This window comes from Sabethes cyaneus, chromosome 1 (assembly GCF_943734655.1).
Source record: "Sabethes cyaneus chromosome 1, idSabCyanKW18_F2, whole genome shotgun sequence".
NCBI lineage: Eukaryota > Metazoa > Arthropoda > Insecta > Diptera > Culicidae > Sabethes > Sabethes cyaneus.
Window position 1 is genome coordinate 1,572,830 of NC_071353.1, and position 19,146 is coordinate 1,591,975.

The 19,146-nt window shown below is 40.3% G+C and overlaps 2 protein-coding genes across 2 annotated transcripts; both read left to right on the top strand.

Annotated features, from left to right (window-relative positions):
• The first annotated feature begins 1,710 nt into the window (after nucleotides 1-1,710).
• Nucleotides 1,711-3,881, top strand: LOC128745411 (uncharacterized). Its single transcript, XM_053842485.1, has 5 exons — nucleotides 1,711-1,972; nucleotides 2,139-3,020; nucleotides 3,074-3,340; nucleotides 3,401-3,556; nucleotides 3,616-3,881. The coding sequence occupies exons 1-5, from the start codon at nucleotides 1,940-1,942 to the stop codon at nucleotides 3,790-3,792; spliced, it is 1,515 nt and encodes a 504-aa protein (XP_053698460.1). The 5' UTR covers nucleotides 1,711-1,939; the 3' UTR covers nucleotides 3,793-3,881.
• Nucleotides 3,882-13,253: 9,372 nt separating this feature from the next.
• Nucleotides 13,254-15,053, top strand: LOC128732470 (uncharacterized). Its single transcript, XM_053825721.1, has 4 exons — nucleotides 13,254-13,348; nucleotides 13,407-14,291; nucleotides 14,354-14,620; nucleotides 14,682-15,053. The coding sequence occupies exons 1-4, from the start codon at nucleotides 13,316-13,318 to the stop codon at nucleotides 15,006-15,008; spliced, it is 1,512 nt and encodes a 503-aa protein (XP_053681696.1). The 5' UTR covers nucleotides 13,254-13,315; the 3' UTR covers nucleotides 15,009-15,053.
• The last annotated feature ends 4,093 nt before the right edge of the window (nucleotides 15,054-19,146 follow it).

A 19,146-nucleotide genomic window follows, 5' to 3' on the forward strand; every position in this document is an offset into this window, starting at 1 on the left:
TTGACTTGTGGGTATTTTAAAAACTGTATTCGATAACACTGGACACACTGATTAGTTAGTAACTTTTTACCGCGTGAGTAAACGTAACAGAAATTTTGACTAAAAGTAGTTGAAAGTATGTTGTTTATATCGGTAGAGTTTTACCAAAATAGATTAAAAGATTTTACGGTGATATCTTTGGAGCAAGAGAAAATTCCGTTTCCGTTTCCGTTTGCAGCACGAGGTGGGGCAGTTCTGTCCAAGGCTGAGAGAAGGTGGTTGTGATAATGATAAAAGAGTCCGTGTGGACAACGCTAGCGCCATAATGCGTTGATAATGATGAATTAATGAGTAGGAAGAAGAGATGACAGAACTTGACTCTATGCAGATCCGCTACAATTGTATAAGCAATAACAATGAATGTACTTATCTTTGGAGCAAGAGAAAGTACGCAAAAACTTTGGGTACTTTCTTCGAAAAGCCAAATGCTTCTCACCGACTGAGCAGTAAACAGCTCAGAATCGAACATTCAACCGTATCCCGAGTAATCAGACGTTCAAGAAGCATCAGATTATCAAACGGAATGATGACAGCGGTACGAAACGCGGCACCACAGACCCGACGAATGCCAGCATGGTAGTTGCGCATTCAAGCACAAGTCAATATTTCGATTCAGGATATGGCCAAAACAGGTTAAATTTTTGGTTTATTTTGTGCAAAAAACAATGACACGTTGGGGACTGCACGTGTACAAAGTTTGGATGGCACCGAACTGGAGTGACAAACAGAACACGGTGGCCAAAACTAGCGGAAGGAAGCTGTTTAGGAAGTGGCTCACAAAATTATTCTGTATGATGATGAATGATGAAACCTACCAACCAATACCGAAACAGGTATACTATATTGCCACCATCCTTGATATAGGTACATGGTAGATGGGAGCTACCATCATGGCATACTTTGCGTCTGCGGTGCCGTGTTTCCTGCCGCTACCATCCTTCTGCTTGGTAGTCTGATGCTTCTTGAACGTCTGATTACTTGGAATACGGTCGAATGTTTGATTTCGAGTTGTTTACCCTTCTATCGATGAGAAGCATTTGGATTTTCGAAGAAAGTGCCCAATTTTTTGTGCGCTTTGTCTTATTCCAAAGATATCACTGTAATCTTTTAACCTATTTTGGTAGAACTCTACCGATATAAACAACATACTTTCAACTATTTTTAGTCAAAATTTCTGTTATGCTTACTCACGCGGTAAAAAGTTACTAACTGATCAACGTGTCCAGCTTTTTCAAATACAGTTTTCAAAATACCCACAACTCAAAAGCGAAAGGTTGAATCAGTAAAGTGTAATCGTCCTTACCCGTTAGAGGGCTAAATTAATCGAATAGTTCAAAGAGAGTAATATGAACATGAGTAATCCCCGAGTAATGCCCATTAATCGTTTATAATCGTTCAATTTATCGAATAAATAAAAAAAATATCCGAATATTTTTAACCGAATACCAGCAGCAGACAATGACGCTTACCGATTAATCGGTAATCGAATAATCGAAAATTTCGAATATCACTAATAGTCATGACAGGATCAACTCCGCCAGTCTATGTACACATACCGCACCGTCAGTAATGTTTATGTTTACAAATTGAGACTTGTACTTGTATGGAAATGGCCAGACAGAATGAACTAGTGAAATCAAAAATCGACAACTTATCATTTGTTTTGTTTTAGATTGTGTCTATTATACCAATCAAATCAAGTGTTTTCAGCTTTTATTGCAGTAATCATTAAAAGTTCACACAGAAATTTAATATTAGGCATAATTTTATTTGTTTGCCGAAACAGTAGCGCCTGTGAAAAGGGCGAAAAGTGGAACAATGTACAACTTGTCTCGATGTCTTAATCAAATTGTGGATAATTAAATAAAAGTCAGCTGTTGTAGCCATCAAGAAATAAATCATGTCGGTTACTATCGGAGATCTTCCAGAAGAGGTATTGTGCGATAAACAGATCGATTGAATTTCCTCTCTGTACTATTAACAAAATTTAATCTAATTAGTGTTGGCTAGTTGATGCGTTCTCCGCTTTCCGATGTTGAAATAGTTTTTTTTCTTCAACTCAGCCTACAAACCCTATAAATAGCAATTTCCCGTTCTAGATGCTGGATAAGATATTCACTTACCTGTCGCTGGAAGATCGCAAAGCAGTTTCGCGAGTGTGCCTCCACTGGTCAAGATTAGCACTGAGGCGAATGAATTTTCAGCTAGCAATCGACGTGCGGAGGAACAAGCTAGAACGAACCTACCTTCGGGTACTGCTAGCTAGTAATCGCCGCTACCGGCATCTATGGTTATATTTTGGCAGCCGGCAAGATAAATCCGACTTAATGTTAGTCATTTTGCGTAGATTTGCCGACTCACTAGAGACTCTAAAAATCATGTCGGATAGCACCATAGCGTTGAGATTGGATTTTCTCAGCCACGTTATAGAAATCTGCAGAAATCTTAGGACTTTGCATTTGCAGTCGGTGTTGTTTCAACACCATGACGGCAGTGAAATAACGTTCGGTGTACTGCCAAAATTAGATAGGCTATATTTGAGAAGCAATTTACTAGAATTTGACGATGTACCAATTGAAAAGATGACGCCAAATATAACCAGCCTTTTTGTGATGATCAGCTACGTTTCACCACGGCCGATTGAGTTTTTGAGACATTTCAGTCCACGACTGAAACAATTGGAGATTCGGTTTTTGACCGACGATCATTTCAATGCCTTCTCTAGACTAGGCTTTCCGCAGCTAGAACAGCTTAGTCTGTCTTCGGCCGATTCATTGTTGGAAGGGAGCAGATTGACTTCTTATGTAGAGTTCTTTAATGATTTGTCCCATCTGGTTGAATTGACCTTACAGTACGAAATCAGTACGCCGGTTCTGGGAAGCGTAGTTAAGTGTTGTAAAAACCTACAAAGTCTTTGCCTTAACACTGAAGAGCTTTTGGACGAGCACTTTGCGTTGATTGGTGAGCTGAAATATCTTAAGGTTTTGCTTTGCATTAAACTGTATGGCACAACTCGTAATAATCCTTTTCGCAGGCTTTACGTTTGATGAGCGCCAATATCGACATTGAAAAGGCAGAATTAGTTCCAGTGATGCCCAATTTGCGGTTACTTACACTGGAAGCACTGGCTGTCGTGAAGAGTCTTGAAATGAACAACTTCCTTCGGCGCTCGTTTCCCGCACTCGTCACCCTTCAGCTGCTGAGACTGTGCAGTCATATGAATTCAGCATCGATGAACATATTTTACAGCAACTTGATGTCTAATCTAAATACATTGGAACGATTAGTCTTGAGCGAAAAGGTACAACTTTTCAAATCATTACGCAGGATTATCTAGCATCTAATGCTTTATATACTACAGGAAAATGAGTTAGATATGAAACTTCTTTCGTGCTTTGCTCAACTACCACGGCTCCATATATTACAGTTGCATTTCAGGAACTTGGTGCACTACAATAGTCAGCATGATCTTAGTTCGATCGGTAGCTTCCGAACGTTAGTTCTGGATGTGCGCAATGTAAGAGTTGATCAGCCTAGAAAAGAGCTAATAAATGAAAATCATGTACTCTCTTTCAGGTCAGCGATGAAATATTGCAGAACCTGTTAGATCACTTGCCTAAGCTAAAGCAGCTAGAGATGCCTACGGCGCATCTTTGTTCAGCCGACGGTTTGTTGGCGATACGAAAAAAGCATCCCGAGTGTACGATCGTTACGAGGCTAAAATTTCGAATGCATTGGTGGACAGAATGCTAAGAAACTACAATCTATAAGAAAAGTTGTGGTTTGTACTCCCTGCAAACCATTTTGTTTGGACCGAAGTTCGAATTTATTACATAAAGATAACCAACTATGCTTTTTGTTAAAGAGAAAATATACAAAACAATTGTGCTATATTCCTTTTGTCCCTTTTTTCAAAGTGTCATGAAGATCTCAAACATCAGTTCTACCTGGCGAGACAGGCAATGTCCCGCACTAAAACATAGGTAGAGCCTCAAGCATAGCCGTCACGCAGGCGGAGGCGTTCCGGCCCTGCGCGGACTTCACAAACTGACTCTGAGATCTCTGCCAAAGGCCGGAATGTCATATTTTAAATAAAGTAATTTATGACGACGATAATAATAATGATGATGATGATAAGAAAAATGATAGATCGAATTTATAAATGTGCTTTGTCCTGAACACTTTGTACTGGTTGAGTTGTAAAATGTAGTATAGTGAAGAAATGGAAGATTCGTCAGCCACACCAAATACCGGTCCTCAACCGTGCACCCGCCGTCAACTTTCCAACACAAACAACCACAAACGAATCAATGGAAAAACAAATCTCGGATCGTCAGTGGCTATCAACTTATTGGGGCAAATTTCATCTTACATCCCCCAGCATTAGAGTATTGTCCCAAGACAGGTCTGCAAAGTAAATTGAGCGTAGCACGACCTGGACGTTCGCGGTAGTCGACAAAAGTTTTAAAATATAAGGTCGCACCCGCCTCCCAATCCCAACCTTCAATCCCAAGAAGAGCTAGTGCGCAGATAACGGAAACCCGTCACCAAACCCCAAAAACCGACCGCTAGAAATATTATTATTGTGAATTAAATGTAAAATAGTATAAGAATTGACTTAATTTTCCCGTCTGCTACCTTAGCACCTCTATTATTACCCGCAATCATTGTAAAATGCTCCTTCGGCATCCAAACCAGGTCTGGTGTCCCGCTTATATCCCCTTACTAACCCCGGTCGACTCAATCAAATCGGCAATTTTCGGAGATATTTGTGACAGCTGTGATAGACACATTCACCTATTAATTATCAGAGATCCCCGGTCTAGCTTTATTCTTATCAACTATCGAATCGTGTTCACTGACTGAGCCGACTGACAGTATTGATAGAAATTCCGAGTTGATAAAAAATCATAGAATTTTTACATTCAAGTACTTTTTATTTGAAGCATGGCCCAACTAGTGAACACCCAACTAACGAACAGCCTAATTGACAAATTATTATTTGTAAAATGTTATCAAATTGCATACTAAGTAAATTGATTGCAGTTTTTCAATCTTTTTCCCAAGAGGGACAAATACCTAATAACAGCAAAAATAATTTTAGCAGAATCAGTTTTCCAACATTGGGTGCGATATGCTCCCAGCGGAAGTTCGGTATTTGCTTAATTGGTTCGGTACTTGATTTATTATTATCTTACCTTTTAGCCCACTTTTGTGCTTTATGTGCACCGTGGTCTGTTCCTGTAATCCGGTTCTATAGGAGATGTGACAATTTAATATGTCGGTCGTTTTTAACTTAGTGTTAAAAGGTTTAAATGTTAAAATTTTTAGATGCTTGTTTATTTAAATATTTTTAGAGATTAAAAATTCAAATCTTTATATGTTTAAATTTTGCTTTTTCCCACACTGCATACCTCACTAGACCATATTATATATGGTCACAGCACACAGCCCACAGCACGTTTATGCTATTTCTCTCCAACCATAAACTATTAGCATACGCTTGCTTATCCTGCTCCTCCTATATTTAGCATGTTCACACGTTTGACTCACACGCAATGTCGTTCGGCACGTTTCGATACATGAGCGTGGATAATTTTCATTCTTACAAATTAATATTATTTAGGCTCCTTCATTCTCACACTAACACTTTGCATTTACTTTTCGATGTTTTTTTTACCGACTTGCTTCTATTCCGTCGGCCTGTTCGTTCATTCATTTACTTCTACACGCATTATTAGGTTAACCTGCTACTCACACCTTCAAACTCTTTCATTTCTTCACACTACTTCAGCTCACTATCGCTACATTAATTTTTCTTTTCATTCATAACTCAAGATGGCGATTTTTTCCTAGCCGTAGCCATTCGCTGAATATTGTATATTTTGAAGCTTTTCCACTGCTCGCTCCGAGACTAACACAAAAACTAACAATATTAAACCCCCCGAGGATGGCTTCAATTGCGGGGACCACACTCTTATTTTTCAAATATTGCATTCGCATAATACCGCCACCGCGCCGTTTTTTCCTTGTTGGCTAATAACTGCACTCTACGCATACAAATCTTATTAGGAACATTACTTTTTTTAAAGTTTTTAATTCCCACTAATTGAAAATTTATCACAACGCGCACAGAACAAAAACCTAAACCGTTTAAACCACCACATTTTTCTTCCGAAAACCGAACCGACAAATTTAAAACACATCCACGCGTGACCGTTACCTCTTAGCAACTGAAAAAACTGACTGGATTTCTGATTTTCTGATTCTGATGTGGTGTGAGGAGTGAGGGTGTGAGCAAAGAAAGGAATATCATCTTCGATTTGAAAACTGGATACAACTCAGTTCATTTTTGACTGCCATCTAGTGGTAACAGGAACGCTTTTTACACGGAAAAAATTATACCACTTTCAATAGACCTGTCAAATGTCGACCAACATTTGAAAGGGGCGGATAAGCCAACTGTCAAACAGAACGAGTGAGAGTTGATTTTCCTATGCTGCTCCAGCAAAAAATAACTCTCGCTCGGTCTGTTTGACAGTTGGCTCTTCCGCCCCTTTCAAATGTTGGTCGACAAATATTCTGGTATAAATTAACGATGTGCGAGATAACAGGTTCACCCTAGTAAAGCGGCTTGTGTTTTGTGTGAATTTTTTTTTGTAGATGTTTATAATTTTTTTCACAATCCACAATTCAATCCTACCAGAAGCATAATGAATATACCTTGTGTTCGCATTTAAAACCGATCCGATACAAATCGTTATGAGCGACGGTCCCTCGCATAATTTTAAACTGTGAAAATAACGTACATAAATGTTACATTTAAAGTGACAGTAGTACGCAATGATTTGTTAATGAGTCAAAGTGTCAAATTGCGGTGAGCAAAGTTATTGTGCTTCCCGAGAAAATATTTCGTTTTCCAGTTTAATATAGTTGTGCGCAAAGGTAAATCATATATTATTGACAGTGTAAGCACGTGTAAGTTTTTTATGTTTATGCTCTTATTCTTTGCTTAGATAACATTTGTTTTGTCTTATTACGTACAGACTTACAAACAACACAGTTACAATGTCTTATACGTTAACCGAAAATGATAAAATTTAAATGCTGGTTGCGTTTGTGAAAAATTTGGCCATGTTTGAACGGGCAAACACGAAGCAAGCTACCCTAGCATTCAGCTGATGAGCGAGAGAGAAATATTGTTGTTTTTCTCATCACTCCTGCGTTGACAGTTTCTTACGAGATTTCGTAAGAGTGTAAAAGAGATACTTTGACTGCGAGCAACCAGAACAGAGCTGCGCGCAACTGTTAGGCGCACAACTAAACCGACGAAAGAAAAATTTTAGATAATAATCGCAATACCATAAGCATGTAAATATTTTCAAACACACATACTTCTACATGTTGGAACCAATTAAGTAAGTCCGGTATCACCAATACTTTCTCACATATGATTTGACAATAGCCCCATACTGATGGGCCCATCGATGCTGGCCCCGAAACAACAATGGCCGCTCCATTGAATTTCTATGAAATGATTTCCCGCCCAGTGCTTTTGACGGCTAGATTTCAACCACAGAAAAATGGCTATGTACCGTGAGTCAAATTATGTCCATTTATTAGGCTAAGGCGAACCAACCGCAGAGCGTTACAGCCGTTACCAGCTGTTAAAGCGGTCCGTCTTAGTGTTCTTATCGGAGAATTGTACTTCGAACAAAGAGGCTCTATTGGTGTCAAATTTCATACACGTGTGCGTTAATATAGATGCTGATTGGTCTAAACACATGAAGTGATAAACCAAAAACGATCGGTGCCAAACATGAAACGAACTGATCTATTGAACTTAGGGAAAAACAGGTAGGTTTCATTTTGCTAAACGTCTAAGTTGTGCAATTTTGACAGGTAGCAGGTAGAGGAACAACCTGTATTCGAAAGTCCTTCCACTAAAATCATTTTATCTATTAACGGCTTCCAAGTTCCAAACCATCTTCGTTCTAAAGAACTGAAATCTTCAGTTTCAATTACTGATATGTGCCAAGCCGATATTTTATTTTAGATTTTAAAACAGTAAAATCTCTATTATACTGCAACACTTTTCTACTCCGATTATAACTTTTCAATAATATCTTCTTTAAGTTGTCATTAATAACAACAATCCTTATTAACCAGGTAGAACTGTAGAGCTAACGGTCAATTCAAAGCATAGAAAAATATTATACCACTTTATACCACAGTCAAAGTGGCATAAATGTGCACGATCTGAGAAACTTACTCGAAGTAAGAAAAAATCGTTGCTGATTTTTGCATTCCTTTTGTGGTCAGTTTTTGAATTCGCTTTTACTTGAAGTTGATCTTCCGTTCTGTGGTGTGAGTCTCTATAGTCATCTCGAAAACCGGGAAAACTGCTCGAAAATCGACGGCTCAGATTCTAGAGAAAATTAACAAAAGGGCGAATGTCGGAAATATAAAAAAACGGATGAGAGTTATTTTCATTTTCACTGTGGGCCAACAGCTAACCAGGTGTATGGAAAATGAAACTGGCGGGAAAATCAACTGTCACCCGGTTTGTTTACGCGGCTTACGCTTGGTTTGGTTCTATATCTTCAAATTTTCCAGTTTAAGCTGGAATGGGAATCACATTGACCGTCGTCCATCAGTAACGTTACTCACCTATCATCATCATCAAACCCCTGCACCTAGCTGATCATAACGGAACGTCAGAGATGCATTGCATGCATTTTCAAGTATGTATGTATGAGCGCAATCAAGTATGTCAAGTATGAGCGCATTCATACGAGGAGTGTCTTGACGTTCCGTTACGTTACATTGCTGTTGATGTTCGCTTACGGTGCACAGTGGTCCAATCAGCGAAATACGTGATCGTGTGATATTGCACCAAAACGCGAAGTTTTTCGCATATAGTGTCTTTAGGAACATTTCTTGATATAATAAGCCCCTTCTTGTGAGAGAAATCTTTGGGTGATTAATTCCCTTAAAAGTGAGATACGAAATTTATTTTCTCGTATTTTCGCGATACAGGTCTGGTACTTTCGGCAAAGTTGTAGTAAATATCAATGCAAACAACTTTGCCAAAGACACCATACTTGTATCTCTTCATGGAAATTATCTATAAAGCGTTATTCGTGGACAAACACTTTAAAACAGTTTTTAAACCCTGACTTATTCTGGTCAACTTTTACGTGTTCATAGTGTTCTAGAGAGTTGTTTTTCTTACTAAAATCAACGTTTTTGTAGAACATTATTATACGCGATTTTCTGCAGTTTCGGAGATTTGGAGCATTTTTGATGAAAAATAGTACTGCTTTGAGCTTAAATATTTCCCAAGGGGCAAATGGTGGCAGATCAAACAACTCGTACTTCAAAGTACAACAAAAATATATGTTGCTTATTTCATTTTTTGTTTGAGAAAAGTTACTCTTTCACTTGCGCTTGCACATAAATGTTAACTGTTTGGCACATAAAGATCATTTACTGGGCACACTGCAAAAATCTATATGTGGGACACATAGAAACTATACGAAAAGTTTTCTCAGTGTAGGCGAGTAACGTTACTGACGGACGACGGTCAATGTGATTCCCATTCCAGCTTAAACTGGAAAATTTGAAGATATAGAACCAAACCAAGCGTAAGCCGCGTAAACAAACCGGGTGACAGTTGATTTTCCCGCCAGTTTCATATTTCATACACCTGATGGTTAGCTGTTGGCCCACAGTGAAAATGAAAATAACTCTCATCCGTTTTTTTTATATTTCCGACATTCGCCCTTTTGTTAATTTTCTCTAGAATCTGAGCCATCGATTTTCGAGCAGTTTTCCCGGTTTTCGAGATGACTATAGAGACTCACACCCTCACTCCTCACACCAGTGTTGCCACATGTACAGATTTATCTGGAAAAGTACAGATTTTTCCGATTTTTTTGGTACAGATGCTGTACGGTACAGATTACAGATTTTTGTCATAAAGTACAGATGGGTACAGATTTTTTTGGGTGTCAAAAACTATTTTTTTTCTTTCAGTTTTGTTACTTGAAATCAATAGAGGAGCACCTCTTGACATGAATGCAAACAAAACAAAACATGTCTGTCTTTAAGGTTATGTACCAATATCATCAAAGAAATCAGTAATTTGCGATTTTTCTATTCTTTAAAGCAAACAAACCAGGTTTCCCTATGTAACAAACCAACTTTGTGGTACAGATTTTGGTACAGATTTTTGAAAGCAAAAGTACAGATGAAAAAGATTTTTTTACCTTCCAGTACAGATGAATATGTGGCAACACTGCCTCACACCACATCAGAATCAGAAAATCAGAAATTTCAGTCAGTTTTTTCAGTTGCTAAGAGCAGTGTTGCCACATGTACAGATTTATCTGTAAAAGTACAGATTTTTCCGATTTTTTTGGTACAGATTCTGTACGGTACAGATTACAGATTTTTGTCATAAAGTACAGATGGGTACAGATTTTTTTGGGTGTCAAAAACTATTTTTTTTTATTTCAGTTTTGTGTCTGGAAATCAATAGAGGAGCACCCAAGGGTAAGTCACTGAGAACATTCCGTTCACCTCTTTCATGGAAATTTTGTTCAGTCTGTGCCTTACTGTGCTGCCGAGGTGCTGATCATGTGAAACCCGTCAAATTCGCCAGCGCTCAGATTGACCGTTTGATCGTTTTGACATTAACAAACATTGGCAGGGCTGCCAATTTCTAACATTTCAAAATTTAAATGTCAAAAATGTGGGCCACAGTGTGCCATAAACTGTGAAATGAGTACCGCAATTGCAATCAATGAGGTCAGCTGTTCCCTAAATTGAGCCTGCCTCAATGTTCTAAGCGACTTACCCTTGGGAGCACCTCTTGACATGAACGCAAACAAAACAAAACGTGTCTGTCCTTAAGGTTAGCAAGAATATGTACAAATATCATCATAGAAATCAGAAATTCGCGATTTTTATATTTTTTAAAGTAAATAAACCAGGTTTTCCTATGTAACAAACAAACTTTGTGGTACAGATTTTGGTACAGATTTTTGAAAGCAAAAGTACAGATGAAAAAGGTTTTTTTACCTTCCAGTACAGATGAACATGTGGCAACACTGGCTAAGAGGTAACGGTCACGTGCGGATGTGTTTTAAATTTGTCGGTTCGGTTTTCGGAAGAAAAATGTGGTGGTTTAAACGGTTTAGGTTTTTGTTCTGTGCGCGTTGTGATTAATTTTTAATTAGTGGGAATTACAAACTTTAAAAAAAGTAATGTTCCTAATAAGATTTGTATGCGTAGCGTGCAGTTATTGGCCAACGAGGAAAAAACGTGGTGCGGTGGCAGTATTATGCGAATGCAATATTTGAAAAATAAAAGGGTGGTTCCCGCAATTGAAGCCATCCTCGGGGGGTTCAATATTGCTAGTTTTTGTGTTAGTCTCGGAGTGAGCAGTGGAAAAGCTCCAAAATATAAAATATTCAGTGTATGGCTACGGCTAGGAAAAAATCGCCATCTTGAGTTATGAATGAAAAGAAAAATTAATGTAGCGATAGTGAGCTGATGTAGTATGTAGAATAATGAAAGAGTTTGAAGGTGTGAGTGGCAGGTTAATTTTATAATGCGTGTAGAAGTAAATGAATGAACGAACAGGCCGACGGAATGGAAGCAAGTCGGTAAAAAAAACATCGAAAAGTAAATGCAAAGTGTTAGTGTGAGAATGAAGGAGCCTAAATAATATTAATTTGTAAGAATGAAAATTATCCACGCTCATGTATCGAAACGTGCCGAACGACATTGCGTGTGAGTCAAACGTGTGAACATGCTAAATATAGGAGCAGCAGGATAAGCAAGCGCATGCTAGTAGTTTATGGTTGGAGAGAAATAGCATAAACGTGCTGTGGGCTGTGTGCTGTGACCATATATAATATGGTCTAGTGAGGTATGCAGTGTGAGAAAAAGCAAAATTTAAACATATAAAGATTTGAATTTTTAATCTCTAATAATATTTAAATATACAAGCATCTAAAAATTTAAAATTTTAACATTTAAACCTTCTAACACTAAGTTAGAAACGACCGACATATTAAATTGTCATATTTTCTGTAGAACCGGATTACGGGAACAAACCACGGTGCACATAAAGCACAGAAGCGGGCTAAAAGGTAAGATAATATAAATCAAGTACCGAACCAATTAGGCAAATACCGAACTTCCGCTGGGAGCATGTCGCACCCAAAGTTGGAAAACTGATTCTGCTAAAATTATATAGTTTCGCTGTTATTATTTGTCCCTCTTTGAAAAAAAGATTGAAAAACTGCAATCAATTTAGTATACAATTTGAAATTTGTTCGTTAGTTGGGTGTTCGCTAGTTGGGCCATGCTTTAAGCTAAAAGCACTTGAATGTAAAAATTCTGTGATTTTCTATCAACTCGGAATTTCTATCAATACTGTCAGTCGGCCCAGTCAGTGAACACAATTCGATAGTTGGAGCGCAGTCGTGACTCAATTGACGAATTCAGGCTGTATATACGGTCTTTGATGAGAAAACAGTATGAGAACAAATTTGGATGCAAATTACATTTAAAGTTTTACTTGGTAATTTATGAATTGTCTTTTCATCATCGATGAAAAGATAATGTAAGAAAATCTGTATTTTCTTACTTTATCTACTTGTCTAGAGGTATGAGGTCTGTTATATGTACTTTTATTAATATTTATTTGTGCTGGAGTTACATATAGCAGCGACGGCAGCAACATCAAGATTTAGTTTGCCACTTAATGTTCGAGGGGTGCTCGATTGAAGGATTACTCGTAGATTACATAAAACCAAGACTGCGACTAGAGTGACTATATACAGAGTGGCGACAATGTCAAAATTGGAATGATAATTATCTGTCAATGCTATTCCAATCGAGCAGACGACCTATCCAACGCGTATGCAGGAAAGAGAAAGAAAAACCTTGGAAAAACCGCATTGCATACATTTGGGATGACATGTCGCCACTCTGTATATATAATCACTCTAACTGCGACCATCACTGACGTTCCGTTACGATACGTTGCTGTTGATGTTCGCTGACGGTCCGTGTGATTCCAGTTTAAATGCGAGTGAGAGGCGAGCCGCGAGCTGCCTACGAAATGATTTTTCTTGTTCGAAGTTCGAACTTCGAATACAGTGTTTATATAATAAAAACAAAGATCATCAGAAAATTATTAAAATTTCCCTTTTTGTTTCTTTTATAATTAAACAAATTAAACTACACATGAAATCCCATCATGCCAACTTCGTCGCAGGATTTACCGGAGGAGGTACGAAAAGTTTATTGGTAATAATTAAATTATGAAGTTGCATTTTTGATGATTTTAGATGCTGGTTCATATCTTTTCCTATCTGGAGCTCGATGACCGGAAAACGGTAGCTACGGTTTGCCGACGCTGGTCTGAGTTGGCATTCCGGTGGAATGAGGTTCAGTTAGAAATAGACTTACGCCAATCCGGTGTCGAAGCCACATATCATCGTGTTCTCAAAGCAAGCGAGCGACCATATCGGCACCTAATGATCATTTTCGGATACGATCAGGCCAAATGCGTGTTACTATTACACATTTTAGCTCGATTTTACGATAGTCTGGAATCGCTGACAATATTACCAGACAATTTTGTGCCGGTTGAGTTGCATTTATTAGCACAAGTTTTTGCTCTTTGTCCCAATCTGAAGCGGCTGCACGTAGAGTACTGCACGTTCCAGCATCGGCGAGGTGCTGAAATATATTTCACTCCACTGACAAATTTGTTCGATTTATATGTGGATAATAATTTGCTGGACATGCGAGAGATTGACATTCGGGAAGCGATGCCTAACATCACAGGACTAAATTTACAAATTAGCTATTACTCGAAACGACCGCAGGTTGTTTTGCAGCATTTTAGCCCACGTCTGATAAAGCTTGGGGTTTGCTTTCTCACCGAAGATCATTTCCCTAGAATATGTGAGATCAGTTTTCCGCTGTTAAAAAAGTTGAATTTCTATTGTGTCGACTGCAATTTTGATGATTTCCGCCTGATAGAGCGATTCGCACATTTTATCCAACGTTGTCCTGACCTGACGGAAGTCATTCTGCGATGTAATATCAACGCTTTAGTAATGAAAAATATCGCTCAAATTTGCACAAACCTCCAATACTTGTGCCTTAGTACCAAAGAGCATACCACGGAATGCTTTCACTATCTAAGTGAATTGCATAATTTAAAGGTAAAAGATTGTGTTTCTCGCGGAGCTAGAATTGTTCGAAAACTATATTTTATTCATTACAGCTATTGCGTATTGAGGATGCTATTATTAGCGTGCCTGAAGTGGAACAATTCGTAGTGTTCAAAACGTTGCATACACTAACGCTATACTCGGTGCAGATCACGCATGTGAACAAATTCAACAGTTTTGTGCGCAATTGTTTTCCCAAATTAGCTACATTGGAGCTGCTTAATGTTTGCAGAAGAATGAATCAGGCAGATATGTTCAAGTTGTACAGTACTGTGTGCCATGATTTTGTGACCCTGGAGTGCCTAGTTCTAAGTGAATCTGTACTGCGAACAGCTGCGTTACACTTACTTCTATTTACAATATTCAATCTTTATATTTTAGGGAAAGCTGCTGGATTTGGATTTATTCTTCTATTTCGCGTCTCTACCGCGGCTGCGGGAGCTGCGGCTTAGATTTCGTAATTTGACCGATTGCATTTGCCCGTATGCTACCAACATAATGTACATCGAAACGTTGACTCTCGACGTGCCACAAATACACGACGAGTGTCTGCACAAATTAACGGAACTGTTGCCAAGGGTTCGACTGATAGTGCTGTCCGAAAATAATGGCTGCTCGGTGGAAGGCATCCGGACCGCCAGGGACAGACTGACGCAGTGTGATATTAGAGTTAAGCGCAAGGTGCACATCGAAGTACAGTGGTCTTGAAAATGGGCTCCTTGTTTTAGCTTAGGTCACTATTGTTTTGTATTAAACTGATTAATTTTTGTATTAAATCGTACCTAAAGTGTTCTTATGTATGAATATGTTTTTCTAAAAGATGGACACATTTTATTACAATTGCATCCTAAAATGGTAAATTATTGCCCCGGAGTGGTTAAAATACTACTGTTCTACAAATGTCCCATATATAACATTGTCATATTTGGCTCGGCTGAGACGGTACTGTCAAATGAATTAAAATTGAGTCAAAGTGATCGAACCATCCCTGCTTATGACTTAACTGATAGACCTAAAAATTACGTGCCAAGGTTCAAAAGCGTTTTTTCAGCACTTTGCAGCTGATGCTAGAGTCGAAGCTGGAACGAAACCGGTTAAAATGACGTAGACCGGTATTCGTGCTAAAGCAACCGTTAGTCCGTCGATGCGACACTATATAAGGTACGAATCCGCTCGCGAGGTCAACAAATCGGAGACAATTATCGCTCTATTCACATCACGACGAATATGTAGGTGGTCTAGGTCAATGAGCCTACAACGTTGTAGCTGGGTACTTGGAAGTTGACTCGATTCGGGTAACCTTATTTTGATAGCAGGGACACCAAATCGGAGCGCAATATATTGGATTGAGATTGGATATGATGGACGATAAAAAACTTCCAAGCAGTAAATATCATTGAAGTTCTTGCGGGTGAGGAGCGTCCAATATAGCTCTAGCCATCCCAAGCCCCTACCTAGCGCCTCCACGTGGTCATACCTGGTAATGCTCTTTTGAGTAGCCAAGCTAGGATGTGCGATGCTGGGTGGTTCCCGGCTGCCTGATCTCAAAACCGGGGTTTTGGGCAGACGGCGGAGCCACACGGCCTTGCTAATAGGTAAGCCTAATTTAGTTATTTTAATTATTTTTTTTTTTTTCGTTTTAGCTTATGAAGCATCTCTTGCCATATAGTAAAAACTTTGGCCAAAACGAGTTTTAATACTGCACATGGATACCAGAATGAAAAAATTAAATTAAGTATTAGAAGCACTTATGGAACTTCAAAGGACGCTATTTTATTTCATAAGAAGGACTGCTGGTGAGATTGTTCTATACCACATTTCCTCTTAATATCATATTAATAATCGTATTATTATTGCTATCATAAATGTGGATGGCTGGATGATGGAGTGGATTGCCAACCTGAATCCTTAAGGTCTGAAGCAAATATGGCACTTCTCAACTCAAAACAAACAAATCATCACGTGGGTTAAAGTTGGTACAGCGAAATTGATTATTGCATGGAAGGATCCTAATGCTGGAAGGCGACTCTTATAACCCCGGAATGTGCACAAGTGTATACTCGTTCCTGGGTTACTCGTCGCCAATTCGTTGCGCGTCTCGACACATGCAAGTCGGCGTAGACGTGTTCGAGCCATTTAGCCCGTTGGGTTCCTCTATTCCTGATGCAGGTGGGGTTTTTGAAGAGAACTGATTTCACTGCACAGTTGTCCGGCATCCTTGCAACGTGGCCGGCTCACCGTAGTCTCCCAACTTTCGCCAGGTATATGATGGGAATCTCTCCAAGCAGTGCCTGTAGCTCGTGATTCATACGCCTCCGTCACTCTCCGTTTGTACTCCGCCAAAAATAGTCAGCAACACGTTTCGTTCAAATACGGCTAGTGCACGTGTGTCTTCCGTAAGCAGTTACTGTCTCAAGTCCGTAGAGGACTACCGATCTAATTAACGTTTTGTACATCGTCAGCTTTGTGCGGCGGCGTATGCTCCGTCGTATGTCAGTTTGTCCGGAAAACCGTACTCATGCATTATCTGTTCATGGCTGTTCTCGTTCAACTGTATCGAATGCTGCCCTGAAATCCACGAAAATATGATGCGTGGGCACGTTGTACTCTAACATTTTTGGAGGATTTGTCGGAGAGTAAAAATTTGATCCGTAGTAGCACGGGCCCTCATGAATCTCGCCTGATACTGCCCTACGAATTATCTCGCTATTGGGAATAGACAACGCAACAAAATCTGGTGGAGCACCTTGTAGGCGGCGTTGATCAAAGGGAAGCCGCGGTAATTACAGCAATCTAGCCGGTCACTCTTTTTGTAGATGGGACAGACTACACCTTCCATCCACTCCTCCGGTGGTTTCCCCTCCTCCCAAATCCTAGAAATCCAATGACGTGCCGTTGCTAGCGATTCGTGGCCATTTTTGTAGAGCTCTGCCGGGAGTCAGTTCTTTCCGGTGGCTCTTCAGCTGACGAATTTCTTGCCGGATCTCTTCGAGATCGTGAGCCGGCACGCTGTTGACGTTTGTAGGCACTCCGAGGTTAACTTCCATTGCGTCTCTTGCTGCTATATCACCGTTGTGGTGAAACACTGCTACCACCTGTCGACCACCTCGCGCTCGTTTGTGATTAGATACCCTCCCTCGTCCCTACACATGTCAGGTTTAGGTGTGTAGCCCTTACGAATTTGGTTCACTTTCTCGTAAAACTTGCGCGTGTCAATAGCCCGGAATAGTTGTTCTAGCTCCTCACGATCTCTGTCCTCCTTCCGGCGCTTTTTCCTTCTCAGGATCGTGGTCAACTCATTCCTCGCTCGTCGATACTTGGCCAAATTCTCTCTTGGATATGCTCAGATAGTTTTCCCAAGCTCTTTTTTTCCTCTCTATCGCTTCTTGGCATTCCCCGTCAAACCAATCATTTCGTGCATTCGAGGTTTCCACACCTAGCACCGCGGTTGCGGCCTCGTTGACGGCCGAGCGTATCCTACTCCATCCGTTTTCGAGGGTCGAAGTATCTAGCTCCACAGAAGAAGGCAGAGCTTCACCCAGCACGCGTGCGTGGTTTTCGGCAGTTCGCGGGTTGTCTAGTTGCCGAAAGTTTAGCCGAGGAGGGTGACTTTGTCGCGAGGTATAAATCGTCGATAGTTTTGAGCGCACATGTACCGCTACTAGGTAGTGGTCCGAGTCAATGTGCGCACTCCGTAGAGAGCGTACGTTGGTGATGTTCGAGAAAAACCGGCCCTCGATGAGAATATGGTCGATTTGGTTCGAGGTTCGTTGGTCAGGTGATCTCCAGGTGGCCTTGTGGATATCTTTGTGAGGAAAGAAGGTGCTTTTGATCACCAAGCCTCGGGAAGCCGCAAAATTGATGCATCGCTGGCCGTTATCGTTCGTGTCGGTGTGCAGGCTATGGGGCCCGATCACCGGTCTATACATTGCTTCCCTGCCGATTTGGGCGTTCATATCCCCGATGACGATCTTGATGTCCCGTGGTGAGCAGCTGTCGTACGTTGCCTCCAGCTGCGCATTAAACCCTTCCTTCTCGTCGTCGGGTCTATCTTCGTGTGGGCAATGCACGTTTATGATGGTGTAGTTGAAGAAACGGCCTTTTATCCTCAACACGCACATCCTCTCGTTGATCGCTTTCCAATCCATTACGCGATCCTGCAATTTTCCCAACACTACGAAGCCCGTTCCCAGCTCGTTAGTCGCTCCACCACTCTGGAAAAATCGGGCTCTGCCGCCACGGATCCTCCACACCTTCTCGCCCTTGCGACAGATCTCCTGCAGTGCCACGATGCCAAACTTTCGGGGTTCTAACTGATCGAGCAGTACCCTTTCGCCACCAATGAAATTTAGCGATCTGCAGTTCCAGGTACCAAGTTTCCATTCCATGTCCTTATTTCGTCGCCTTTGTCCAAGCCGAATGTTTCTAGTAGAATTTTCTTGACTCTTTTCCTGTTTCCCATTTTATGCACAGGAACCATTTATGCTGATTTCCATACTATAGGAAAGACCCCTGGGTTGAGGAGAAGCTGAAAATATGACTCATTGGAGCGGCTAGATCGTAGATGCATTTTTTCACGAAAACAGGTTGTTTATCGTCCGCTCCAAAGGATCGAGAAAGTTTCAGCTTCGCGGCGGCCGATTTAACCATCGCTTCGTCGTTGAAGACGTTATTCCAAAAAGGGCCTGCAATCGTCAAACTTTCATCAGTTACTACACTGGAGAATATGATCGAGAACAGTACACAAATGTGCTCTAGGTTGCTCGCGGTTTAATCACCCAGAAGCATAACCTCTAAGCGTACCGTCAGCCCGAAAGTTAAATAGGAAGGTATTGACATATCTTAT